Source organism: Botrytis deweyae, assembly GCF_014898535.1.
Source record: "Botrytis deweyae strain B1 chromosome Unknown BDEW_004, whole genome shotgun sequence".
Classification (NCBI taxonomy): Eukaryota; Fungi; Ascomycota; class Leotiomycetes; order Helotiales; family Sclerotiniaceae; genus Botrytis; species Botrytis deweyae.
In genome coordinates, this window is record NW_024066211.1 from 1,166,614 (window position 1) to 1,193,916 (window position 27,303).

Sequence of the window (27,303 nt, forward strand, 5' to 3'; positions counted from 1 at the left end):
AGTAGTGGTGATACTTTTCGTTCGGGGAATAGCGAGAGGGTATGGATGATGTGGATGAATGATATATAGATAAATCGAAGAGTGATTTATTGAGAAAAATACGAGGAATACTTGGGTCTGTTTAGATTCGCATGTAGGAAGAGTTGTTGATAGCATGACTTCCTATGCGTATAGTTTTGTCAATGAGGGGGTTTTGGACTTAATTTGATTGAGGGGAATAAGATGGGATTGATGACTCGTGGTGATGGGGTTATAGATTAGTCGATGTATTCTATTCTATCCAAGTGAAAGTCTGCTATTGGTCTCGTAGTTTTGGGGCTTGGGTTCAGGATTGTTGAGTTGTTAGAACGAAAAGGAAGAGGTGATGAAATGAATTATAAGGCGAGTCAAGGTAATACAGCAGTACTTAGCGAGGACTCTGCAGTGATCAAGCGAGGAATGTTTACGAGCTGTTAACATGGTGACAAAGATTTGGAGGAAGAAGAAGGACGGCATACAAGAGCAGAAGAAGGACTGGTAATCTTATTCGAATAAGATGTAGTTCTAAAGTGGTGAAGAGAAAAGGTAAAGGCAAAAGTATCGAGGAAGATGTCGCAAAGTAAACTGAGATGCAAGGGACTCATGCATGAGAGCTCCATTTTTCGCTTAGAATGCGGGGGTGATGCAATGAGATGAGTGGGATGAGGGGTCTGAGGCTGAATATGGAGGGGTAAGTGGGTCGGCTGGACTCTTGGAGGGAAGAAAGGAAGTGGAACATTTGAGGGTGCATGGATATGATTTCATTCATGTATTATTCGTGAAACATACAAATAATCATTAAGTAGAAGAACCCTATATTGAAATGGGTATCTGATCCTCATCGTGAACTCGCCATCCTCCCATTTAACACCTTGAAATCGTAACATCAAAAGTCTTTTTGTCATCACTAGCGTTCAAAGCAGGGGATATCTGCAGACAAAAATAATGAAACTAGGGACAAAAATCATTCTTAAGCATGAATACCTCAACTTTCGCATTCATATTTGGTACAAGAAAGTATTGACTCCATATTCCTGACGCAAGCTTTTGCAAATAACGTTTCATGGCGGATGGTTTAAACCATGGCTTGATTGTCAAGACCTTAAGTCAAAGCGAGAGAGAAATTTGAGGCTGAAAGACTAAAGTGTATCTATGCTCGAGCTTGAGCCTTGAGAGCTACCTTGGGTTCCTCTCCGTAAACTGTTCTGTACTCTTGGACGTATCGCTCATGATCTGCTAAAGCGGCATCTTCAAAAGGCTATTGACATGTTAGGGGGATACAAAATGAGTGGAGATTAATATTTTAGCTTACCTTGCGTTGCTCAGGCGACAAGGACTTGTACTCTTGTGCAATCCGCTTTGAGGATTCAGGAATACTGAGACTAGCAAATTCACCAGAAGCATATCTCTCTTTCATGAATAAGAACAAAGATGAGGTAACATTCTTTACCAGTCGATCATCTTTAATGATTCTAGGGCTACCAGGTCTGTTGGTCAATCTTCGAATGTGATGACGTGCGTAATTCGCCGCGCGAATCTCCGTTGGAGTGTGACTCTCAACCCAATTCTTGTAGTTGCGTGAATTGACAGCCTTGTTCTCCTTCGCAATTTGTTCAAGTCGCTGTTATATGATTAGCATAGTTCAACCAAAAGAAACGATAAATTATTTACCTCTAATTCTGCTGTCGATGCCGATTTGTATTTCTCTGATGCCTCCTTGGCCGCATCAATGACAGGAGTTCCTTTCTTAACTAGATCTATAAACAATACGCTATAGGTAGTATCGGGAATTTGTTTTGGAGCTTCTTTAAGGAACGCAATAGCCTTCAGTTCCTTCAACTTCAACTTTAACTTTTGCGAGTCGGTCAATTGCTTCTTGGGCTTTGGTCCTGGCTTCTTCGCAACTGTTTTCTTTGCTGGTGTCTTTTTGACTGGCTTCGCAGTTTTTTTGGCGGTCGTTTTGGTAGACTTTTTGACGACAGGCTTAGCATCAGTGGTAGATTTCTTCGCAGGCGCCTTTTTCGCAACTGGCTTCTTTTCTATGACAGTTTTGGTTTGGGTAGCTTTAGTCGCAGTAGCATACAATCGGCGCGCCAAGAAAGAAGCTGAGGAAGCTTTCAAGGTAGATTCGACATTGTGTTGACCATCAACGCGTTGTAACTGGCAAACGGTAGCAAGAAGTCGATTTGTTGATAAGTTAGATCCGCCGATTCTTTTGATAGCTGCGCGGCCAACGTTGGACAACATGATGGCTTAAACAGTGACCAGATGTCTCACAAGTAAGGTGTTTGGAGTGTACGGAGTAGAGATTTTGATGATAACGACACAAACGAAATATGAAATATTACGATTGAGGTCATCCAGCTCTTTCCCTCTATTCGTCTAAACACGCTAGGGTCCGTAAACTTCTGAAGCCCGTGCGCGTCAAGGGTACGGCAGACTGAACAGACCAAAGTATCATTAAATATCTTTTGGGCAGATTGTTAACGACGTCAAATACGGAGTGGAAAAAGTAATCACGACCATTCTACAATAAATAAACGTCAAGTATTATCAACTTAAGTCTTCTTGATCTACTCAGTCTGAAGTTATAGACTGAAACTTGGACGGAATAAATCTATTTCCTACCATTTCATCGTTGCCTAAAAGTATTTCTTCCCATCGAAATACCATCCATTACTTGGGCAAAGAATGGCTCGGCACAGGGATTCTCGCTCACCATCGCCAACAGGAAGCCACCACTCATCGAGACGAAGCCGAAGGGATGATAATGGCCGACGCGATCGAGATAGAAGAGATGATGTTAGAGGACAGAGGCGTTCTCGAAGTCCTGACGTGAGAATTCTTACCTCTAGACCCGTGCCTCAGTCACAAGATACTAACGAACATCAGCGTCGCGAACGGGATCGAGATATAACTCGTAGAAGAGATCGATCAGTAGGGAGATTAAATGATGATTACCATAGATCAGGTCGCCGTGATAGATCTCGAGATCGAAGAAGCTACGCCGATAGGGAACGATCACCGGATAGGAGACGACGTAGAAGTCGGGAACGAGATTACCGTGACAGGCGAGACGATTCTTATGATGATAGGGCTCGAAGACGCCGCGAGGATTCTACTGACTCATGGTCCCGTAGCAGAGGAGACGAAAACCGCGGACAAACTCCCAGATCAGATGCTGGTGCAAAAGTTAATGATGTGAGTGATTCTGGTTACTATCACAGAAGTTCAATTACTCATTTAGCGTCGCAGGTTCCGAAAGCATCAACACCCGCTGTGCAAACCGAGGAACAGAAGAAAGCAGAACGTTTAGCAAAATTGGAAGCTTGGAAGAAGAAGATGGCCGAAGACAAGGAGCGTAAGGAGAAAGAGTTGGCAGCGGGTGGGACTCGAAAGTTACTTGATGCTATAGATCAAAAGGCCAATGGATCTCCATCCTTAACCTCGCCAAACTCTCCCGCAACTCCTGCGACACCAGTCGATCTCGCACCTCCAACGAATTATGCTGGGAAATTTGATCCGAAGGCAATAGCTAAAAAGGCAGTGGCTAGCTCGAGTAGTGCAACTACTCTTGGGAAAGATTTACCATTAAAGGAATTGTCTAAAGCGTCCGCCACCTTAACTTCTACGGTCAAAGGATTACAAGCTGACAAAAAGCCAACAGCTTTCAGCAGCACCTCAAAAGGTAAGCAAAAATAATACTCTTACATGATTATCTAGCTAATTGATTTGATTATAGTATCTGCGTTACCTAAGACAAGGGGAAACCTCAGTGTTTTTGGACTTGGAGCAAAAGTTAACGACAATGAAAAGACATCTCAGAAACGTGCCTTGGATTTTGATGAAGATGAAGGGTCAAGAAAGAAATTAGAAAAGCTACCAACCCTACCAATGGCAAACTCCGAGGAAGATGATGCTGCGCTCGCTAACGGTGTTGAGGAACAAGATGATGACGATGACGCTGATTTGGAAGCTGCTGGTACGGAAGAAGAGGCGGCAGCAGCTGCTAGAGCTGCGGCAGAAAAGCGTGAAGAAAGATTACAAGAAGCCGAAGCTCAACCGCACACAAATGGCGATGTCCAAATGGAGGAAGCCCCTCAAGCTGATCCTACCGCTATGGATGAAGACGAAGAAATTGACCCATTGGATGCTTTTATGGAAGAAATGGGAGATCCTTTTTCAGTACCGAAAAACAATGCAACTTTTATCAAAGACAATATCAAGAGTCAACCACAAGAACCGGAACCTTTATTTGGAGATGATGATGTGGACCTAAAAGCCTTGGACGCGGATCCTGATGAAATTCTTGCAATTGCAAATAAAGCAAGGAAGAAGAAGGACATTCCAACTATCAATTATAGTGCTTTGGATCTTCCACCATTCCGAAAAAACTTTTACACCGAACCAACAGAACTTGCAGAGATGACGGAAGCTGAAATTGCTGATTTACGACTTGAACTCGATGGTATTAAAGTCGCTGGTAAGGATGTTCCCAAACCTGTACAAAAGTGGTCTCAATGCGGTCTTGACGTGAAGTCTCTGGACGTTATAACAAAGCTAGGTTATGAAAGACCTACATCTATTCAAATGCAAGCTATTCCTGCAATTATGTCTGGCCGGGATGTTATTGGAGTGGCCAAGACTGGATCGGGTAAAACCATCGCTTTCTTGCTACCCATGTTCCGTCACATTCGAGATCAACGACCTTTGAAAGGTTCTGATGGGCCTATTGGTCTAATCATGACTCCTACACGAGAATTGGCAACACAAATTCATAAAGAGTGTAAACCATTTTTGAAAGCAATGGGACTTCGTGCGGTTTGCGCGTACGGAGGTGCTATTATCAAAGATCAAATCGCTGATCTCAAAAGAGGCGCGGAAATAATTGTTTGCACCCCTGGAAGAATGATCGAATTGTTGGCAGCAAACTCCGGTAGAGTCACGAATCTGCAACGTGTCACATATGTTGTTCTAGACGAAGCTGACCGCATGTTTGATATGGGCTTTGAACCTCAAGTTATGAAAGTTTTTAACAATATTCGCCCTAATAGACAAACCATTCTTTTTTCGGCTACTATGCCTCGAATTATGGACGCACTGGCTAAGAAGACACTTCAATCACCAGTAGAGATTGTTGTTGGTGGAAGAAGTGTTGTTGCACCTGAAATCACACAAATCGTCGAAGTGCGAGAAGAAAAAGAGAAGTTTCACAGACTCTTGGAACTTCTTGGAGAACTTTACAATACAGATGAAGATGCTCGAACCCTAATCTTTGTTGATCGACAAGAGAAAGCTGATGACTTGTTGAAGGACCTGATGAGAAAAGGTTATCCATGTATGTCTATCCATGGTGGAAAGGATCAAGTTGATCGCGATTCTACAATTGATGATTTCAAAGCTGGTGTGGTTCCTATTATGATTGCTACATCAGTAGCTGCTCGTGGTCTTGACGTCAAGCAGCTTAAGCTCGTTGTCAATTTCGATGCACCCAATCATTTAGAAGATTATGTCCACAGAGCTGGCCGAACTGGTAGAGCTGGTAATACTGGAACTGCTGTCACTTTCATAACAGAGGAACAAGAACAGTATTCGGTAGGTATAGCGAAAGCTCTTGAACAATCTGGACAGGAGGTACCCGATAGGCTTAATGAGATGAGGAAATCTTACAAAGATAAAGTCAAAAGCGGTGCTAAAAAGGAAAGTTCAGGATTCGGTGGAAAAGGTCTGGAACGTTTTGATGCTGAGCGCGAAGCCACTAAAGCACGTGAACGTAAGATACACAAAATTAATGGGGAAGATGACGAGGAAGAGAAAGAAGAGAAGGATGATGATGTTCTTCTCAAAGCTGCATCAGTCGTTCAACCTGCTGCTTCTACTGCGCCACCAAAATTGCTTGGTGTACCTAAAGGTATCGATCTCGACGGTGATATCAAAGTTCATCGCACCGAACCTGCAGCTACCACCGGCTCCAAACTTGATAAAGTTACATCAGCTATCGACGCTATTAATGCACGTCTTAATAAAACGGGACAACTCCGTTCCGGCGTCCCAATTGATAACAAAGGACCAGACGCAGGTGCTTTCCATGCAACATTGGAAATTAATGATTTCCCACAGAAAGCTAGATGGGCAGTTACGAATCGAACTAATGTGGCAAAGATTTTGGAAGCGACTGGTACTAGTATTACGACCAAGGGAAGCTTCTATCCGGCTGGGAAAGAAGTTCAGGCGGATCCCAAGTTGTATATTCTGGTTGAGGGAGATACAGAGGTGGTAGTTACAAATGCTATGAGGGAGTTGATGAGGTTGTTGAAGGAGGGTACGATGGCGGCGGCGGATGCAGAGGGCAGAGCACCAGTGGGTGGAAGATACACTGTTACTTAGGCGGAGCCTGGGATGGAAAAATGGGTGGAATGGAAGTATTTATATATGTGGATTGGGAGGGGTAGTCACTTGGCTGTAATACGAACATAACAACCTTTTTATCAGTACATACTTAGGTTTCCTTGTGCTTAATTAGCAAATTGATAAGTGACTGTAGTGTTGAATTGTTGAATTCTTTTTTCAATTATCGCTTCACCTAACGTCCTATTCAAAGATGTCTCTGCTGCTTCTACTTCCTGATCATCCTCTTCTCCTTCTTTCTAAAATAAACTCCTCTATTCATAAGGGTCGTGAAGTTCAAAATTATGTATCCACGAAAAATTACTCGGTACTCCTAATCTATCCAATACGATGGAGCCCGAAAAGAAACATGAAGAAATGGGATATATCCAAATGGGTGCCTATCCATTATCCAAACACCTCTACCCAAACCCCTAACTTAAAAATAACTCCATTTCTCCCAATAAAAATATTCACGCATCTCACTTCTCCTTCATCATCTATTGCCGTTCTCCTCTTTCTCTTGCGCCGTGTGATTCAATCTCGCTTCGTGTTGTTCGATGGTTGAGTTGTTTGATTTAGTTGAAAGCTCTAGCTTCGGCAGCGGCATCTGCATCCCTGGCTTGTCTTTCTGCTGTGCTTGCGTTTTTACGTGTTGTCTCGAGGGTTTGGGATTGTTCTTCTTGGAGTTTCTTTCCCAGTGCGCCTTTGGGTTTCTTGGATGAGAGACGTGCCTATTTAGAAGAGGAGGATTGGGTTAGCTTGGCGCAGATTGGGGAGTGGGGGAAGTTACCTCTGCCGCTTCTGCAGCTTTCCTCCTGGCATCTTCTTGTGTGCCCGGTGATCCAGAGCCGAGAGTTCGTGCGGGACCACCGACGGTGTAAGTACGAGGGACGGTTGAGGCAGAGGCGGAGACGGAGGGAGGGAGTGTAGATTTTGAGGGGGCGGGTTTGGGAGGCGCGGAGGAGAGAGTGCGGCCGGGTTGGTCGAAGGGGGAGGGGTCTGAAGACGTACTGCAGCAGTTTCCCATTTTTGTGGGGATGAGGGGTGTAGATATGGGGAAGCTGGGATGCTGTGAATGAGGGGTTTGATTGTTGGATGGGTATGATCGAAGCGCGAATGGAGAGGTTCTCGAATGTTCTACAAGTAACGAAAAGGGTGTGGATATCCTTGATTATGATTGCGATTGAGAGGCAGTGGAGGTGGACGGGTGAGAGGGTACACTGGACAATACACTATTTCATCTGGATCTTCAAATATAGTGTCGCGATTGAAATTGTGCAAAATAGCTCCGTAGTTGTAAAATTTGGGAGGTAGTTGTGAGGGGTGTGAATGTGCGAGATTGCGATATCGATAGGGATTGCGATGAAGCGGGAGTGGGCTGAAAAGACGGTATTCCGAATGATCCAAGAATTCTGATCTCTGGTAAGAATCTGAAGAATGCGAGAGATTTTGTGAGGATTTTGAATTGTACAAAGGTTTCTCGTAGCTGTAATCTGATGGCAACGACGATATTTGGTTTCGTACTCTCTCCAAATCAGGATGACAATCACTGTCGCATTCAAAGATAGTGTCGGTATCGATATCAACGTTGTGATCTCGCGATGAGAAAGTCGTAGTGGAAATATGTTTGCGCGAAGTAATTTTGGCAGAGGGAGGATGTTGCACGGGTGGAATTGTTGGTTGTGATGGGATGGTGTGGAGGAGAGGTATGTGGTATTGGAGAAAGTTGAATCGTGGAGTGTGGTTGAAGAGGTGAAGTTCGAAAGTAATGAGATAGTACCACCAGGGCCAAGAGTGAGGCTGTGTTGTCATTGGATAAGATGGGGAATTGGATGATGGGTGGGTGGACCGGGTTGAGGGATTGACACGGATTGGGTAAAGGGAAGAGGAGTGTCTAGGTAGTAGTTATTGAATTATTAGAGACAATGGAATATCATATTATGCCATGTCGATATAGGTATGAGGTATGATGATGTTTGAGAAGTTTCAGATGAGATTTCTACCTACCTGCATACCTACCTAATAATAAGTATATATCTGAATATTAAGATGCATTTTATCTTACACCTCTCTCGTTACTTCATGATACTTCTCTGGACTTGTTCAATGCCTACTAGTAGGTACTTTTAGCCGAGGCTCTAGTAGGGAGGACTCGAAGCTGGCTCTACGTAAGCGAAAAAACAGGCGGAAATTGAGTACCTTTCAAAGGACTTTTTTAATAGATTATAAATTCATTTCAAATTAAATGTTGAAATTTGAAAAAAGCAAAGGAAAATTTGAGTCTTCTTTGCATTAATTCTAAGTGGTTTTATTATTTAATATTATATTCAAAAGAGATCTTAGTTGTTGAAGGTCTTTCGAGTGGTGGTTAATTTCCGCCTGTTTTTTTGCTTACGTAGAGGCTGGCTCGCTGGAACAGAAACCTTATGTAATCAAGTCTTATCGATAAGGATCATGGGAGGCATAAGGCGGGGAAAACTGATCCAATCAAAATTTATGATTGGTTGAAAGTCATCCTGATCATAAATTGAACCCAATCAAGACTCATTATTAGTCATCGAGGAATCTTTATGGTCAGAAAAAACGGTCAAAGAGGAATTCAGAAAAAAAAGACGATGACGGTCAATATAAAGGTATCGACATGAAAATACTCATAACCCAAAGGACTTGAAGGGTCATCTCTACCTCCTTCTTTCGTCAATAAATAATAAGTCACACGTTTTATATTTGACATTTGATTGGATTTACGAGTAAATAATCATATCATAACCCAAGGATAATAAATAATCATATCATCGATTAAAGTTCGTGTTGAGAAAGAGAAAGATCTTTCAAAAACACCTTGTTGGATACCTTTTTCACCTTCACCTGTACTCGTAGTCTCGTAGTCTCGTACCTTTACCTTTGCCCTTCAATTCACCTACCTAGGTAGCTATTGCACCACACACCCACGCACTCACACACTCATATCCCCTTTTTGATTTGCTTTGCTTTGCTTCAAACTCAAACTCTCCCTTTCCGTCGGATCCATCATACATCATACACCCACCATACACCCACCATACACCACACACCACACATCACACCAAATACCACTTCTTACCCCACGGTAAATCTTTCCATTTACCTTACTAAATTCCGCTTTTCTCAAACGTTTGGATAGAAAAGGATCGCAGGTTGGCTCCAACGACGCTTCAAGATTCCAATCATATTCTCTACATCTCTTGACTCTTGCTATCTGCGCAATATCTCGACTCTTCCTTCCTTCTTTTCTTCGTCGTGCGCACTCTACCACCACACATCTCACATGCAAAGCAAGTAACCGTGAAGCTTGCAACCATGGAGCGATCGCCTCCGGATCAAGAGCCTGCCCTAAAGCAATTCCAAAACATGTCGTATAACGAGTACAACCAACAATACTTCCCTATGCAGCAACCTGGTGCGATCAACTTTCCTCTAGATCCGCATTACGCCGCACCAATGTCCACTCCTGCTCAATCATACAATCATGGCGGAATGGCTCAAGATGAGGGTTGGAAAACTCAAGATTTCGCACAGCAGTTAAATCTACCATCGCAATCATACCAACCATACATTTACCATCAAACAATGGATCTGTCGCAACAATTTCCTTTGCAGAATATACATCAAGGATATTCAAATTTAAGATCCGGCCCCCACTCACTTCCAAATTATACAGAGCAGTCACCTAGAAAGCGACAAAGAATTAATGAAGAGCCTACTACAAACCAGTTCGTGCATACAATACCAAAAGTACCTGAAGTCGATACAACTAGCGAATGCTGTAGTTCTTGTCCAAGTGGTTCGCTGTGTGCCGAATCAGATTGTGGTGAAAATGATGTGGTTGTTGCTTGCACCTCTCAGGAGTGCGAACAACCCGTCTGCACTTCCCCAGAGTGTGAGCAGCCTGTCTATACAGAACCTTGCACTAAAGATGGCGCCCTCAGCAGAAGATGTTCAGTTGTTGGAGATAATCTGCCTTCTGATAGGATGTATCAAAGTTGGGATAACTTTCCTGCAATTATGCCAGCAGAGCAGCAACGATCTTCCAGAATTCAATCGTTTGCGCCATCGACATCACGAAACAATCAAGCTCCGCAAGAGATCTCACCTTCTCCTGTACCAACGACACCATCTCTAGTCATGAATACGGAAACACCTTACTCAGATATGACATCCTTACAAACACCTGGACTTCCAATGCAGCAACTCACAGATAATATGTCTGGTTCCTCGCTCAATGGTACTGGAATGCGTTTTGGTGATGGATTGGAGATGTTCAGTTGTAACTGGTTGGACTGTGGACAGCCAATGCATGATCAATTTGAATGGCATAGGCATTTTCACCAGGAACACATTGATCCGCAATTTACATTCAATTGTCCAATGCCTTCTACATCTTGTCAAACACCACTCAACTCGAATCCTTTGGATCACTTACAAATAAATCATGGCTTTACATTCGAGGAGAGTATAAACGGATTTCAATGTCCTGCTCCAGGATGTCCTACCGAAGAGATGTATTGTGATCCTTCAATGCTTCACAATCACATTGATCAAATGCATGCCATACCTCTACAAGGACAACTACAGTGTCAGGTTGATTCTTGCAACACTTTATATCAAGATCCAAATCAATTCTTCAATCATTTGAACCATGATCACAATTTACCAATTCCAATGACTCCTGTCGAAGAGATTGATCTTTCAAGTATACCTGTGTCAGTGGAAGCAAAAGCGGAAGAAAAGGTGAAAGGAGAGACTGCTTCGGTAGCAAAGAACAATGAATCAGAATCAACTAATCATCTATCTTGCAAGTGGGCAGCCGGTGGTCAATCTTGCGGTCAAGTATTTACTTCAGAAAATGATCTTCAAACTCATGTCAAGGATGTTCACTTATCTATCTTGAACAAAACTTCCGGTTACTTTTGTAGATGGCAAGGTTGTTCTCGAAAAGCAAAGATGGGTGATAAGGAAGGATTCTCTCAGAGAGGAAAACTTGAAAGACATGTGGCTAGTCATACTGGATGTAAGTTGTTTCCCGATACTTCTCTTACCTGTAGAATACTGACCAAGTCGAAATAGTCAAAGAATGTACGTGCGATTTTCCAGGATGCGGAAAAACATTTGCAGCAGCGCAATCCTTAAAACAACATTACCGTCTCCACACTGGTGAAAAGCCATGGAAATGCAGATATTGCCCCAAATCCTTTCCTCAACAAAGCGCATGCACAGTCCACGAGCGTATACATACCCATGAAAAACCACTCGAATGTTCTATTTGCAAAAAGACTTTTAGCGAATCATCAAATTTGGCAAAACATAGAAAGACACATGGGGAGAGAGGTCATCATGAATGTCCGGATTGTCCAAAGACTTTCCATCGGTTGGACCAGTTGAAGAGACATGCGGAGATGCATGAGAGGAAGAAGAACAAGGCTAGCGAAGGAAGCAGTGCAGGTGGTGTGGATGGGGAGGAGGAAAATAGTGAAGTTACAGAGAGTTTGGCAGGGGATAGTTATGATGGACATAGTATTGGGAATATGGGGCAAAATGATAGGGATTAGGGATGCAGTGGAATGAATGGATATGGGTGGTGAGAAATGGGGAATGGGGGATGGAGCTTTTGTGGTACTTACTGTAATGATTCTACGAGAAACAAAAATCATGATTTACGAATCATGAATCATGGGACATGGGGCAGGGTGCGACTTGATATTGGCGAGCGAGATGGTACGATGGATTATCATGGCAGCGATGCATATTATGCGAAGTAGATATGGGTGGATATCAAAGTTTGAGAATACCTGGTACATAAATGCGAATGCGAATGGGTGGCTTGAAATTAAAGAAATTAAGCGTTTACCTGGACAGATGGATGGATGGATCATATGAATGGTAGCGTAGGAACATGGAATAGTAGGTGGGAGAGCGGAATGGAGGGAGAAAAGGGAATGGGGAATTGGAATTGAGCATGGGAGGGGATATCAAAAAGTCTTTAGTAAATGAGTGGATGCCTACCCGGCCGGCTGGTAGTTAGTGATTAATACCTTATTGAAATTTTAATGATATATGATTATATTATGGATTGAGATTGAGATTGAGATTGGTGAAATTTGGATTGGAGAGGGAGAAGAGGAGAGGATATTGTGAGAGAGTGAAAATGGAGAATCATCTAGGTGAAATGAACTTTGTGATGGCGAATAACTAGGTAGGGGGAACGAGTTATATTTTGAGATTCTTTGAGACTTGAATTCTTATTGGTATTTCTACGTGATAGATATGCTCTATTATGAATGACTAGGTATGAGGACTTTTGGGGATTTGAAATGAAATTATTGGTTTATTCTATTCGAGCCTAGGTATCTTAATTTGTTGTGTTTTATTCTATTCTATTCTATTTTGTTTTGTTTTGTTGTGTTTTATTCTATTATGTTTTACTTTGCTTTGTTATGTATGTTATAATTCATTAATTCTTGAATTCTTCTCTTTGTATCTTTCTCTGTATCTTTCTCTATATTTATTTATTTGTCTATTTATCCATCCATCCATTCATTCATCAGTTTAGTCAGGGCCTTTGAGTCACCTCCACTCATTGACATCTCATCTCATATATTATAAATATCGAATTTATTCATCCGTTTATTCATCTCATCCAGAGAGAGGAGAGAGAGAGGAGGAGGAGAAGCAGAAGAAGAAAACAGATAATCAAGAATGAAGATAGAAACACAGCACAGCACAGTACTTGAATTACAGAAAAGTAGAAAATTCTTAAACCACTATGCAAGAAAGAAGTAAGTGAGTGTGAAAATGAGGAAAAGTATGAGGATGAGGAAGGGTATAAGAATGAAAAAGAAAAGAAAAGGAAGGGAAGAACAATCTATAAGTAATTAGCGAATATGTAGTGATCGGCTGGACGATGAATGATGAGGCAGAAAAGAGGATAGATATCCGGGAATGTAGAGATGTTTTTATTCTCGAGAAGTTGGAAAACATGCGGTGGAGTGGAGAATAGCTAATGAAGATTTATATTTATATCGTTTGACCTCTGGATATACATGTACCTGTAAGTACAAGAAGAGAATGTAGACGAGTGAGTGATAGCAACATGCGAAGAGCTTTCTGGTCACTGAAAATACTGGAGGTGAACGTGATGAGAGTGCTGAGGGTGGAGAATGCATGTATATTTGAAACTGGAATACAAGCCGTGAATGGGAATTGGAGTATTGAGATGAAATTGGGTGGTCTGGAACATTGTGATATATGGAAATTTAGGTAGTGCATTTGATCATGGTTGGAATCAATAGGCAGATGCTGGAGTTGAGTGCAAGGGTCAAAATGAAATGATATCGGTTTCATTATGACGACATAATCTGGCAAATGGTACAAGGGAAAATCAACATAGAATGGCATAATCGTGTCCATTGGCTTCTTCATGGGGATCTTCAGGTTGCGGTAGAATGTGCCAACCAGTACCAAAATTTCAAGCACGAGCCACAGCATATTGTGAAATATAACAGCTTGTTCGAGATCACTGCTGCAATCGTTCATAGCTCTCCCCAATATCGACATTCGCAAGTTCCTGGGTATAATGGCCATAGAAGTCTCGAACCCTCCTTCGATTTCGGAACCATGCGTAACCGCTCGCAAAAAATATCACACCAAATCCAAAGGACCCATTTGTTGTTTTGCTCAAGTCGTTTGATTTATTGGAAAAGGCTTTTTTACTAGCCATGCTATTTTCGATGATACACCGTGACCCGTGCGAAAACAAACCAGGCAAAAGGCACCATGCCAGCCATCCTCACAATCATAAACACCTACGTCCAGAAAATCTAAGCCTCCGCCTATTATAAAGTTAGCATCAGAGTCCAAAATCTTTCATCAATATCCCTCCACTATCTTCAAGCTCTCGGAAAAAGATATTGACTCGGGGCCAGCGGAATCGCATACCTTAACAGCGAACTTTCTTTGTGGGAAGTGCATCGATCTCTTCTTGGTCTTCTCCAACTGCAACTCCTTCTCGTGCTTGCTGAGACGTCTACGGATGGCACGAGTTTGCTTGGCTCGGAGATCGAGAGGAAGGTACTTCTTTCCCTTGTAGAAGAGACGGAGTTGTGCGCGTTGGTTGGCGTTAATGACTGTGAGGACCTTGGCAATTGACTTTCGGACGTCGTGGCTATAAGGAAGATTTCATTAGTATCCATCTTAATGATCTTGTATCTCGCAAATTCTCATCCAAGTTTCGGTAGGTCGAAAGAGTAACGATTATAATTAAAGTACGCACATCTTGGTGAGCTTAGCAGCAGATCCTCCAGCAATCTTCTGAGTTCTCAATTGACCGAGCTCAGTCTTCAACTCTCCAAGTTGCTTTGCGAGGTCCGCCTTGTTCTTGGACCAAAGTTGGCCAGTCTTTACTTTTCCGGACGACTAATCGCGATGATCCGTTAGCCATCTTTCTTCCATAAATTGAACGTCAACATCTCCCCAAAGAATTTGTCGCATACCATTTTGAGTAAGGGTCGGGTGGTTGTCGATTGTGGTTGTCGGGCGTCTCGTCGTCGTGAAAATATCGAAGTTGCTGCAGAGGCCGTGGAAACAAAAGTTAGGGTTTACCGAGCCCACAAACTGAATTTTCAAAATTTTGGTTGACCAATCAAATCCAAGTCACATGACTTCAAGATCCCTTGTCGGTGTTTAAGGTTTTAAGAACATTGAATTGTAAAAGTCATTTCTGGTAAAGCGAAGAGAAATATGAGAATTATGAGATTCACTCCCACTTCATCTAATTGAAGAAAGCTCTTGAATCTTTTAATTCCAAGGTGTCGCTACCTCAGCAATGTCGATTTACTACATTTTAGGGGCGAATACGTGTATTTCTCTACGAGCTCCTTGAAAGTCTTTCGGCGCAGAACTTCAATTATCGACAAGCTCTTCTCATCTACTGTCCATTTACTATAATCATAGGTAGGTACCAGTCGTAAGTATCAATTGCAATTGGTTGAAAAAAGCTTTGCGTTCTACTTTGGAAGAGTAGCAGTCTGGCAAAATTGGTGTACTCACCTAGTAGTCTATGCAGCTCTTCCCTGGAAAGACTTGTTCTTTTCGTGGATCTCAAATCGAACCTTTGGCTTATGATAACTATTCATCAACCGATGCAGCATATTTGAATTATACAACCATCATAGAATTGCTCTACGTCTTTCTCGGAACACGACATCAAAGTCTCATCATCACGATCAATACGACTACTACAAAGCTATCACGTCACTTCGAAATTGTACTTACGTCGAAGTCGAAAATCCATTGGAGAGATTTAAAGGGTGATTACTGCTTCAGGTGTTAAGATTTGATTACGAATTAGACAAGGCGTGTTGGGATTTGTGATTGATGTTCTTGCCTACGCGTTAGGTGACAATATCAGATAGGGCTTGTTGGTGCCAATGGGTCGTACAATCAGGAGTATCACAGTGCAGCAATGGGTGACGGTAACCTTGCAGCTGCATCAAAAACTCTTGTATTCAGAATTCTAAAGTATCGGTATGGAGTTCATTTCCCTTGGCCGGAATCGGATTTGCTACGATACTGGCTTTCACTTGATACCTCCCATCCCTTCGAGAAACAAAACATTGAGATTCCCAAATCAACAGGAAATTTATATAATCCCCTGTCCTGTCGGGATACGATCGAGCTCAATTTCGTTTCCCACAGTGTCGCTCAAGTGTGGCGATAGAACTGGATTATGCGACAAATCCCTGACGTAGATTTGATGGATTGGGATTCATGATATTGTTTGTCATTTTATGAATTTAGATATTTGAGGTATCCTTGTGCTTTGCTAGTCCAATTTCTTGCGATCTACAATGATTCGGATTCTCATAAACGACTTTCAAGTCGAAATCCATCATCGTCGGTGGCTCAATTCTTGCAAATCCAGTATACTCGATTTCAATGTGTGCTTTGCCAGAACCATCTGTAACTCAAACCGTTGAAACGTTCCCGAGCTTCTTCTTTCCTTCGCAGTATCCCCATAGTTCAAGTCATACTTCAAAATGCCAAGGAGTGAGTTCTCTCCTCCCCTCGTTTATGAATAAATCATCACCCCCAAGCCTGTAGGTCTTTTGATAACAGTTTAAATGGCTTCTCATCAGATATAAGAGTTTCCAGAGCGCCACAAATGGAAGCTACAAATGCTTGCCATTTATTGAATTCATGAAAAACGCGTGGGGCATACTGGGAATTTAGGTCGTGGGAAATTAGAAGATTGGATTTAGGGGGAAATCCTGGATGTGTTATGGAGGGGTTGCGCGATAACAAGCTATTGGTTTTACTAATGTTGATCATGAGTGCTGATAATGGTGAGTCTGCGCTGTTACTGGGATCTTTCGGAGGTGGGAACTCACTGGGTGGTAATGTATTTGCAGCTTTGCATTTATATACTTGTTTGAAGGACTCTCTACTTGAAAGCCAATAGCCAACATGAGAAAGAGTCGCTGACAGGGGATGCACGAAACAATGTAGTATGGAATAAGTAGTTTCAGTGGCACGCAGTTGACTTCGTACGCCTGCCCCCAACTTCAAATCATCATCTCACGTTTCCAATCCGATACAAACCTCGCTTTCATGACAACATAAACATAAATTGACGGATAGCAATAGCCTCGAACGACAGTAACAATCGCTACAAATGTGACGGCAGTAGGTCAAGTTTCGTCGTCAATCTGCACTGATAATTTCGTGTACGTATATCGTACTACTTTCAACTCACAACCACAACAGACAGCAAAGCACAAATCCTATTTGCGAATGGGTAACATACTAGGTAGATATTCTACAGCTTCCAAGTGGGTTGCGTCTGTTGTTTATATATCCCATCAAAAGCGTAGGGACTGTTCACTCAGGCGATTCTGCAAGGAGGGTATAGTAGTTAAGTGAATGCCTTCCGCAAAAAGTGGTTGCGACATCGCACGATACAAATCTTGGCTATCCCTAAACCCTCTAGCTAATTCCTTGCAAGAATTAAATTGCTTTTGAGATGATCCAGAAGAACTGTCTACATTTCCAAAATATTCCCTCGAGCGAGGATAACACTGCACGTGTGCCATGATCCCGTTGTCTGGAAGATGTGAGAATCGCCGAGGGGTCAAAAGTCACTTCTACATAGGAAATCATGTAAAGAGCATAAGCTTGCCATATTTAAACTTTGGAGATCCTCTAACTAGACTCCATAACAATAGATTCTTTGCGGCGACATTCAAAGAGAAAAGAGATATAGACAGCAAAAATGGGCATTGTCAATCATAACAACAATATCATCGAACAACTTCCACCTCACCTAGATTGAACAAACCAATCCCCAACCAGGAAACTCCCAACCACAAAACATCAAACCACCTTCCATCAGCGACGCGAACCAGTATATTGCTAGTAAATTCAAACGAACCCCGAAATCACACCTTCAATATCCCGCTCCAAGAATTTTCAAATGACCAAACCTACCCGTGCTCCTCCCACAATTCCCAGTTTCCCACATCCAACTCTCTCTTTTCGTCGATTTCCATGTCCCTTTCCCTATAAATACTTCATAAACTTCTCTCCCGCTACGATCTATGGAAAAAAGCTCATCACGTAGGGACTCCAAGAAAGATTAGAAAGGCCCAAGTCATCACGATAAATCGTCTATGCAGTATATTCTAATCCTCTCGCTCTCATCCGTCTTAAGAGATCAGAGCTGTACTTTACGGTTTCACCGGAAACCTTGCCCGATACATATTATTCAGCAAAACTCCAGATTCAAGAACTAAATCGACAGTGAACACATAGGCGATATTCAAAAGACAACAATACCACACCTAGATTATATCAACAGTAACCACGGCTTCAAAATTTAAAATTCGAGAGAATTTGGCCCAAAGCTCTGTGATGAATTATTCTCCTCAACGGCGATATCCTAACAGGATTTATGAGAACAAGAAGCGCGTGTTCCTTGTGTTTGAATCTTGTTGTCGTTTTCCCAATTTAAACATACCTATTATAACTACATCTCCTCCGTGAATATTCCCACGTGGAAGTCATACAAGATGAGATATACAGCTACAAGAGCAACCTTGTAAGATGTGCGAAAGATATTCTTCGGATTTCCCATCTGAAAAGACCTCTCAGTGGCAATTCAACAACTCTTTAGATGAAGCATCCAGTTTGAACTACTAGATAGCTTGATGCCCCGCTTGAAACATTGATGATGTCATTGTGAAAATAGAGCATTCGTTTACAAAATTGTAACTGCTGCGATGGTATGAAATGAGATGAATGGATGGAAACAACATGATGTAGGTAAAAAAGGGCGATACTCGAACAGTGGATAGAAAATGTGACGAGATAAACGTTTATCATGATGCATCTTCGCAGCGGTATCAAACATCTCCAAGTTCCACAATTACCACATAAAGAGATAGACTTATAGTAATGCAGAGGTATATTCTATTAGTCAAGTCGCCACCCTATTCAAGCTTTGTATGATGTTTCGTAGAATCCGCAACTGAATCGAAAAAGTCGTTTTATATACCGAACAATTTACTCCACTACCACCGATTTAATCGGTACTTAATCTCCATAATCCATCTCCCAAATAATGTGCATCTTCCACTACGGGACCCTTTCCCTTCTCCTTGACATCCTTCGTTCCCATACTCAAAAGTCCCACCGCGCAAGCCTCCTCCTTGCCTTCTGCACAGATAACCACTGGTTCACCAGTTTCCAATTCTCTTCCTCCATACCATCCTTCTCCCTCTCCAGTCTCTCCATATACGCCCTCTTCTTCTTTATTTCCATTAGGTAATCTGCCACCTGTAGATGTGAGACCTGGAGCCATTAGGGTAGCTCCCGAAAGAACGAATCGAATAGCGCCGCGATCGATACGCAGACTTGGGAAGCAGGTAGGGAATCGGTGAACGAGTTTGAGATGGGGTAGGAGAGCATCGGTCATGTGTTGAAAGAATAGAGGTGTAGGGCCAATTAAGTAGAGAGTTACTCTATCTGGACTATATTCCCCAATGTTAGTTTTAATTTTCTTGTTGAACGATCATGCGATGAGAGATATGCCGCAGGGGATATAGAAGAGCAAGGTGAATGAGAGGAGCGCACATTTTCATAGCATCCAGCTGCTCTTTCTTCGGTATAATCTCATCGATATGAGGGGCTAATAACGGATATGTGTTGACGAGTTGAGTTCTGATGGCGCGTTGAACAGAGGACTTAACCTTGCTTTTTGAGCCGGGAGATATACTGTGAAAACACTATAATCAGCATTTATAGATGATTGGATTCGCAAAAATAGGATCAATAAGTCTTACTCTTTCTTAAACATCTTGAATAGGATTCTGATAGTATTGTGATGTTTGTGACGAGGGGAAGATTTGTTTAAGACGTGCATGTGGAGAACATGCCCCGCGATACGGCAGGCGATTGAGACCTAAAACGCACAGACTAAAGAGGAGGGGTAGATTGGAGGCTGAGGAGGGGTCTACGCATTACAAGATACCTAGGATGATCAGACGATCACAACATGAGGTTATTCCGACATCAAGCACGCGAGTGAGGTAGGTATCGCATTCAAACGTGGTGTTGTATGTATAACATATTTACGTATTCTCATTAAAGTTCATTAAAATTCATCAAATCAAATACATCCATCCTTAAAGCTCGAGACGCTCGAAAAGCTCCCCCGCAAATCATCAAGCCTGTCTCCATCTTTCTATTGGTGGTTGACATGGGAAACAGTTCCATCTTCATTCAGATGGATATTGAGTCTACATATGGAGTTAGTGATGAAGATTCTGGAGAGTAAGTACTGGTTGCGAGTGCTAACCTGTTCTCCTTGAAGTCCTTGGTGACCATCGAACCAGGCTCAATGATTCTATGCTCTTCGGGAAGATCTTGCTTTGCGAATGTCTATCGATGAGTGGAATGTTAGCAGACGACATGGTTATTGTTTGACTATAAAACGACCAACATACAGTCTCATCACTGGAGTCACCGATCTTCTTTCCAGCCAATTTACTCATCCACACTTGGGTCTTGTCCTCGCCACCGGCAGCACTGTTGGTAACTGGATCGACGAGAGGCATTTTGGAATATGGGTTTGATGAAAAGTGTTTGATTGTTGATATTGGAGATATTACTTGAAAGTCTCTTCTTGTATGAGATTGAAAGTGTTTGATAAAGATCATGAAGAGAACGGCGGAAGAAGAGGGTCTTTATGTTCGATGAACTTCCAACCAAGCCTTCTTCTTGTAACACATTCCCTAAACAAGGCTGCGGCGCTTCATCTCACCTGCTGGATTCAGATGGGTACGTCATAGCCAAGTCATCATGTGATTCTATCTGCACGTGACGCAATGCTTTCAATTCAAGTTTTTTAGTTTGCGAACTTTCGCTAACCTTAACTTCCCCTTCATTTCGTTGTTCCTCAGCCAAATATCCAACCATCTACGAGTAGGTATCCATCTTGATTCCTTTTCCTTTTCATTTCTTCATCCATTTTTTTTACCCAGGGGAGAATCCATTCTTATAGCAGATCCATTCCATTTTGATTTATACTTTTTACTTTGAATTAACTCTATCAATTTGCTTCACAAACTTTTTGGTTCCGCAAGGCCATACCCGAATGGTTAATGTGCATAACAGTTCATTTCTCATTGCAATCTTAGGGACGTACCATAGCGGTTATATGTACTGCCACAGCAATGGCCTTACGGAGTATAGTTTGGCATCAATAGTCAGTTCGGTACATTTTGGTTGTGGACCCAATTAACGCTTCGACCCGACGGTGAGGATTAATTTACAACCATTATTACTTTACGACCCAGCACCTAAAACCCATTGGAAGTCCTTAGTTGCTCCCAATCTTTCAATGTCCGACACGTCCGACTGGATCTATGATGAATCTGATTTACTTCTACTCGCTGACTCGTCACCAAATGCGCAGTGAGTTGGGGACTGCGACCAGTGGAGCGACTTTGTATCCACTATATATACTAACTTTAACTTTTCACATCAATTACGCTATCCTCTACGCGTCCTCCCCAATCTTCATCCATTTTTTCGGTAAAAAAACGAAGAATCTTTACATCCCGAAATATTACCTGTTGCAACGAGTAATAATAAGTATTAGCTCGGTTTGTTTGCTTTTATCACAAGTGCACCGTTATGTATCCGTTACGCAGTTGTCCGGTACAGTTGTACCACTGCATGTATGTACAAGGGGAAAAAAAGGGACAGGCATTCTTGTCAGCAGCGAAATCCTTCCAATACCCCATGCCAGGCTCTTGTTGATGGGTTAATTGTTGCTGCCGTAACACTTTGCGCAAACCATCCAGATACTGCTTTTGACGTTATTTCGGAGAGATGTTGAAGAACCTTAAACATTCATGGCCCCCCATGGGTAGCTCCGAATGCTTACTTACAAGGCTGACCCTTTAATCCCCCCCCCATATTGACGTTTGATTTGTTCAACGTAAGTATGATTGACAAGGGAAATGGTGCTACGCCTCTCATAATAACCGTCCAGCCTTAAACAAGTTGAAGCTTCAAAACTACGCCTCGCTGCCTCGGAGCTTAAAATAAGTTCACGATAATTGTAGGAAAATTATTCACTGCCCAGCTTTGAAACCCCTTGACAAGCATTTTTTTCTTTGCACTTATCTAGTGCTTATATCCCCCACCATCTTTATATTCACTCATGTAGTTTATTCTGATCAAATTCTTATTCATCCCTTGATCCTTTCATCTTTATTATTATTGTTACTCAATATCAGTTGAGAAAACTCCAGTATTTTCCTCACAACTACCCTGCAAAGTTCTTCTACCATCCTTTGACAAAATTCAAACATGCGTCCGATTCTACTTTCTCTATTGGCGTCTTCAACAGCTATCGTCTCCGCCTATCAATCTCTCATGGCAGACGGATGTATACAAGGAAATTTCCATGATCTTGTGATCAGAAACTCCTGTGGAGATGATTTATCAATTGTCAAATGTCTTGCAGAAGATGTTGATTTAAGACACCTGGATCAAATTGAACAATGTTTCATAGCTGGTGGATGCGATGCGATCGATTCTACTGTGTCAGCAGTATGGTTTTCATACGAATGTAATGATCGTCAAGGACCGGTTGAAGAGTTTAAGAAAGAGGATCTAAGAAAGAGAGCCACAGAGACAAGTTCAACTGCTGAAAGTACGACGGAATCCACTGCGACAACGGCTTCATCCTCGAGTTCGAGTTCTGCGAGTACAACCGCTGCCACAACCACAACCTCCGCATCTACAACCGCATCTACGACCGCTTCGACTTCAGCCTCTTCTTCGAGCTCTGCGGCTTCATCCACGACTGCTACAACCGCAAGCGCCACTACCTCTACCACCGCAAGTGCAACTTCTTCCTCGACATCCGGTACAACTACTAGCGCGACAAGTAGTGGAACCGGGACTTCTTCAAGCACACTAGTCTGTTCGACGACCTCTTATTATTCCACGAGTGTATGCTCCTACGGTACAGGTGCATCCACTGGTGTTACCCTTGGATGTGCCACTACCTCAGCTGCATCTTCAACTTGTGCAGCAGGAGTCCTTTGTACAACTGCAGCATCTGGAGAAGATGCCTGTATGGAAATTGACAACACACTTACGTCATCCGGCTTAGCAGTTACAATTTTTTTCGCAGTTTCAATTAGTGCTTTCGTTATTGGACTTATAGTAATCACTTGCAAAGATCGTCAAGCCGCCAATCAGCTTAAAGCGGCTCGTTTGGCGCAACTGGATGCAGAAAGCAAAGAGGCAATGCAATCATATAACCAAAAGAGATCCAAGTCGGTCCGACAACCAGATGCTTTTGGACATTCTGAGGCTGATTTACCTTTGATTACGGAGCCTAGCCACGAGCAAGTTTATTCGAATGAAACTCATCATAACGCTTAAATGGGAGCTTGAGTCCGACATATAAATGCTGAATAATGGGATTAGATGAGGGCGCATGGGAATGGAGTTTGGGGAATTCGATATGAATCGGATTTAAGGATCTGTATTTTTATATGCTTCTGGCGTTGATATATATACTATACCCTTATTTTGATAATTTTCCTTGTCTATTTTCATGAATAGTTGCGTGATAATTGAGCTTTTTACATTTGATATTCCTGATATTTCGAAATAACATTCCATGATAGATATTCCATGATACCAGCGAGCGACTCGGAATGCGGTGATAGAAACATTTTCCTCTAGCATTTGTTAAGAGAAACAATGTTGAAAGCCAAGAAATTTTATAACGTAACTAGAGCTAGGTAGCCATTACAAGTACATAAGTTATACGATATGCTCGATTCAACTTATCGATCTCGTCCCGCTACGACTATGTTTTACTCCAGTTACCAAATTCATATTCAAACAGCAGTTAATTATTAAATGCAGATAAAATAGTAATACTGATAAGTATATATGAATATCTTGATCTTTTAATTCGAATTTAATATATAATCCTAAGTGATTCAGATCTTAGGTGATAAATGATTGCTTTTAGTAATCGTGCTAAGCGAAATGTCTTTATTATTAAGAATGGGATGAAAGCAAACTAGAGATTAGAGATCTTGATACTCTAAGTGAGAAATCCGAATATAAGATAGAATAGGTGAGAGTGGGAGTGTGCTGTTACCGAGACAGGCGAGGAGAGGCAAGCATGAAATCACTTGAAATTTGTAGGTAAGCAGCTACATCTAAGGCAATTAGCTTCAGTTATCGGAGGCTGAGATTCCGAGATATTCAAGTGTAATATGAGCCAACAGGCGGAACAATGGTTGTATAACGACTGATCTGAGATTGTAATGCTTAAGAGTTTTGGGATTATGATATTTTTTCTAAAGTGACCAATGGAATTGAGGGGGTTTCTTATTGGGCACTGAAAGTTAAACTGTGAAATTGGCTTGGAATATTGGGCTTGTTTCATCAACTACCATGCTAGCACCCAAAAGACTTCTATGTTGAGATCGTATGGGTGTACTATTGTACATGGTGGTCTGAGGTGATTTTGAAGATTTTCTGTCTCCATCGTTATCTCAAGCTATGGTCCTGAAGTTGGGACACGATAGAGAATCAACAATTATATTGTCTCCTTGCATTCATTCACATCTCAGGTCTTTGCTGTCACCTAAGCGAATACTTGGTTCATGAACTTAGAGAGGTTTTAGGGAGGAATTTGAGATCATAATGCCTAGTGAATCATAGAATTAATGTCCCTCGCTAAATTCTCTCATTGGAAGATGAATACTATCTTGAATTAATCATCGCTATCTACGTTTGTTTCAACCTTACTGGTAGAAAGTCTAATCTTGTATTCCAGCTGGTGAAACTCTGATTAGATAATTGTATAATTTTGTTTAAAGCTTGAAATTTTAGATTATCTAAAGAAGTCAAAAGCTATTCCTTATTAAAGTTAATCATTCCTTCTAGCGAGTTTGTTAAATCTATTCCTTTATAATCATGAATCAATACTCTGAGTCTTAATAGAACGAGACTATTAGTGAAGTTTAAATAGAGGTTTATATAAGAGAGAAATTTAAGGAAACTTTACTAAAGTTCATATAATAATATGGACGGAGAACTAGGGCCCATTTAATTGTAATGTGTAATTTTTTAAAGAGTTGAAAAGAACCCTAAAGATCATGGACCGAATAAACTACGCGCAAGGGGGTGTTGTTTGACGTGATATGCAACACCTCGCTCATTGACAGGTTGAGCCAATATACGGACGTGAGTTTGATTGCCATGGCCATTATTACCACCTCCTCTACATACCTACTGTCTTTACGTACTTTATTGTAGTTCTATGGAATGATGAACGTCTGGTTCTTAGTTTCATTTTGCTAGTCATCCTACAGCTAAATGCATTCAGTGCTGGGAATTTCTTGTCATTATTAATGCCGTTTTTGTTACAGCTGTTCGCTGTTGATATTTTTAATGCCATTCCGATTTTAGGGCACTCTTGGTAAGATCAGGCTTCCTTTGGGGGAGGCTGCCAACTACTTGTAATTCTCTGTTGCCTATACTAGTGTCAATGTACATGTAAATTTGGGTCGAGAGAAAAGGCCAACGGATCCAAAACAAGCTAGGAGCGCTCCAACACGGCCTCGTGAGAAAGCATTATAAAGACTACAGCTTGTCAGATTATCATAGAGTATTTCATGTTCAATTATTCAACCCAAAAATGCCTTGCAAACACGAATATTTTAAGGAGAGCGAAGTGAAGGATTTGTTCAAGGGCAAGAATAATCAGATATTAATTGCAAACCATCACAAGACATCACACTTGGCAAGAGTCCTAGTCAAAAATGCATCTCGTGAGAGTTCTGAACTGACAAAGTTACAACTTGAGGCTCGATCTATGAGGTTCGATGATAACAGAGGATTATATAGTATCAAGGTCTTCGCCGAAAAACTCGAAAGACAAAAATCAAAAAAATCCGAGTTTTATTTGGATCTTGTCAGAAAATTTACAACCCATTATATCGATATCTATGATAAGTTGTTCTTTTTCGGAAGCTTATTTGCTACTGGACGAGTTACCTATCGCGTGGCATGGATGGAAGAAAACGAAGTTGAGAATTCCTTGGCTACGACCACTCCTCATTTCGATCAAGACGCTTCGGATCATAAGGTAACAGACTCCGTTATCGACTTGTTTGTTGAAGCAGACCCTAAGTACACCACACAAGAACAAGTCAGGGAATGGTTAGGGACACTCGCCCACGAGATGTTACACGCTTTTATGTTCACTTTCGGCTGTCTAAATTGTCACATGCCACCGGAGCAACTTACTGTCGCTGGCCATGGACATGCGTGGCAAGACGCAGCGTATGAAATCGAGGTTGCTTGTGAACGACTTCTAACCAATAGCGTCGATGTGGGTCGATGGGTTTCGTTATACTGTGATGTACTCGATGGCAAGATGCCTATGCCCAAAGAAAGCCTGTTAAAGAAATGGGATATGATAGGACCGATTCCTGATATGCAGACGCCAGTGGTTCCGAAAATAGCGGGAAAGACAAATGATGTTGAGAGGAAAAGTTCTAAACCGTCTTCTGCGGAAAAACAGCTACCTCATCGTCCAACAGAGAAAACGGGTGGTGGTAACGATAAACGTGAAGGTGCTGGCAAGAGTGGTGAACGTGCACCTCCTCCTCGCAAAGAGGAAAAACGCGATCCTCTTCGCAAAGATGGTAGAGAGGAAAAACGTGTACCTCCTAAGAGTGGTGAACATGGGAGGGAGCGTGAGAAACCTGAGCCCTCTAAGAGTGGTGAACGTGCACCTCCTCGCAAAGAGGAAAAACGTGATCCTCGCAAAGATGGTAGAGAGGAAAAACGTGCACCCTCCAAGAGTGGTGTACCTCCTAAGAGTGGTGAATATGGGAAGGAGCGTGAGAAACCTGAGCCCTCTAAGAGTGGCGAACGTGCACCTCCTCGCAAAGAGGAAAAACGTGATCCTCGCAAAGATGGTAGAGAGGATCCTCGCAAAGATGGTAGAGAGGAAAAACGTGCACCTCCTAAGAGTGGTGAACATGCACCTCGCAGAGAGGAGAAACGCGATCCTCCTCGCAAAGATGGTAGAGAGGAAAAACGTGCACCCTCCAAGAGTGGTGAACGTGCAGCTCCTCAAAAAGATGATAAAGGTGAAAGACGTGATCATACTCGCTCGCGACCGAACGAGGAAAAAGGGAGTTCAAGAAACACATCTAAGCAGGATCTGACTCCGGGTGCCGAAAAGAAATCCAGTCGCAAACCCGATACGCCTAAAAGAAGGACACCTCTTGAATGAAGTAGAAACAT

At 42.1% G+C, this 27,303-nt stretch overlaps 9 protein-coding genes across 9 annotated transcripts; 4 read left to right on the plus strand and 5 right to left on the minus strand.

Moving 5' to 3' along the window:
• Positions 1-1,168: 1,168 nt before the first annotated feature.
• On the minus strand, positions 1,169-2,265 carry EAE98_002354 (uncharacterized protein; the record flags this gene model as incomplete). Its single annotated transcript, XM_038949974.1, has 3 exons — positions 1,169-1,276; positions 1,331-1,639; positions 1,690-2,265. The coding sequence occupies 3 exons, from the start codon at positions 2,263-2,265 to the stop codon at positions 1,169-1,171; spliced, it is 993 nt and encodes a 330-aa protein (XP_038813713.1).
• Positions 2,266-2,709: 444 nt separating this feature from the next.
• Positions 2,710-6,405, plus strand: EAE98_002355 (uncharacterized protein; the record flags this gene model as incomplete). Its single annotated transcript, XM_038949975.1, has 4 exons — positions 2,710-2,853; positions 2,911-3,219; positions 3,274-3,706; positions 3,761-6,405. 4 exons carry the CDS (start codon positions 2,710-2,712, stop codon positions 6,403-6,405), a joined length of 3,531 nt encoding a protein of 1,176 aa, XP_038813714.1.
• Positions 6,406-6,983: 578 nt separating this feature from the next.
• On the minus strand, positions 6,984-7,435 carry EAE98_002356 (uncharacterized protein; the record flags this gene model as incomplete). The annotated part of the gene is made up of 2 exons (XM_038949976.1): positions 6,984-7,139; positions 7,199-7,435. 2 exons carry the CDS (start codon positions 7,433-7,435, stop codon positions 6,984-6,986), a joined length of 393 nt encoding a protein of 130 aa, XP_038813715.1.
• Positions 7,436-9,335: 1,900 nt separating this feature from the next.
• On the plus strand, positions 9,336-12,445 carry EAE98_002357 (uncharacterized protein). Its single transcript, XM_038949977.1, has 3 exons — positions 9,336-9,517; positions 9,572-11,458; positions 11,515-12,445. The coding sequence occupies exons 2-3, from the start codon at positions 9,748-9,750 to the stop codon at positions 11,994-11,996; spliced, it is 2,193 nt and encodes a 730-aa protein (XP_038813716.1). The 5' UTR covers positions 9,336-9,517; positions 9,572-9,747; the 3' UTR covers positions 11,997-12,445.
• Positions 12,446-14,264: 1,819 nt separating this feature from the next.
• On the minus strand, positions 14,265-14,939 carry EAE98_002358 (uncharacterized protein; the record flags this gene model as incomplete). The annotated part of the gene is made up of 4 exons (XM_038949978.1): positions 14,265-14,276; positions 14,383-14,608; positions 14,717-14,859; positions 14,937-14,939. The coding sequence occupies 4 exons, from the start codon at positions 14,937-14,939 to the stop codon at positions 14,265-14,267; spliced, it is 384 nt and encodes a 127-aa protein (XP_038813717.1).
• A 4,082-nt stretch (positions 14,940-19,021) lies between these two features.
• EAE98_002359 (uncharacterized protein) lies at positions 19,022-19,795 on the minus strand (the record flags this gene model as incomplete). The annotated part of the gene is made up of 3 exons (XM_038949979.1): positions 19,022-19,469; positions 19,573-19,713; positions 19,782-19,795. The coding sequence occupies 3 exons, from the start codon at positions 19,793-19,795 to the stop codon at positions 19,022-19,024; spliced, it is 603 nt and encodes a 200-aa protein (XP_038813718.1).
• A 387-nt stretch (positions 19,796-20,182) lies between these two features.
• On the minus strand, positions 20,183-20,555 carry EAE98_002360 (uncharacterized protein; the record flags this gene model as incomplete). Its single annotated transcript, XM_038949980.1, has 3 exons — positions 20,183-20,237; positions 20,297-20,379; positions 20,445-20,555. The coding sequence occupies 3 exons, from the start codon at positions 20,553-20,555 to the stop codon at positions 20,183-20,185; spliced, it is 249 nt and encodes an 82-aa protein (XP_038813719.1).
• A 1,762-nt stretch (positions 20,556-22,317) lies between these two features.
• Positions 22,318-23,403, plus strand: EAE98_002361 (uncharacterized protein; the record flags this gene model as incomplete). Its single annotated transcript, XM_038949981.1, has 1 exon — positions 22,318-23,403. One exon carries the CDS (start codon positions 22,318-22,320, stop codon positions 23,401-23,403), a length of 1,086 nt encoding a protein of 361 aa, XP_038813720.1.
• A 2,281-nt stretch (positions 23,404-25,684) lies between these two features.
• Positions 25,685-27,292, plus strand: EAE98_002362 (uncharacterized protein; the record flags this gene model as incomplete). Its single annotated transcript, XM_038949982.1, has 1 exon — positions 25,685-27,292. One exon carries the CDS (start codon positions 25,685-25,687, stop codon positions 27,290-27,292), a length of 1,608 nt encoding a protein of 535 aa, XP_038813721.1.
• Between the last annotated feature and the right edge of the window lie 11 nt (positions 27,293-27,303).

Coding starts and splice junctions, on each gene's coding strand:
- EAE98_002357 (XM_038949977.1), top strand. CDS start 9,748: ATGGAGCGATCGCCTCCGGATCAAGAGCCTGCCCTAAAGCAATTCCAA. Junction 11,459..11,514: donor TGTGGCTAGTCATACTGGAT/GTAAGTTGTTTC, acceptor AAGTCGAAATAG/TCAAAGAATGTACGTGCGAT.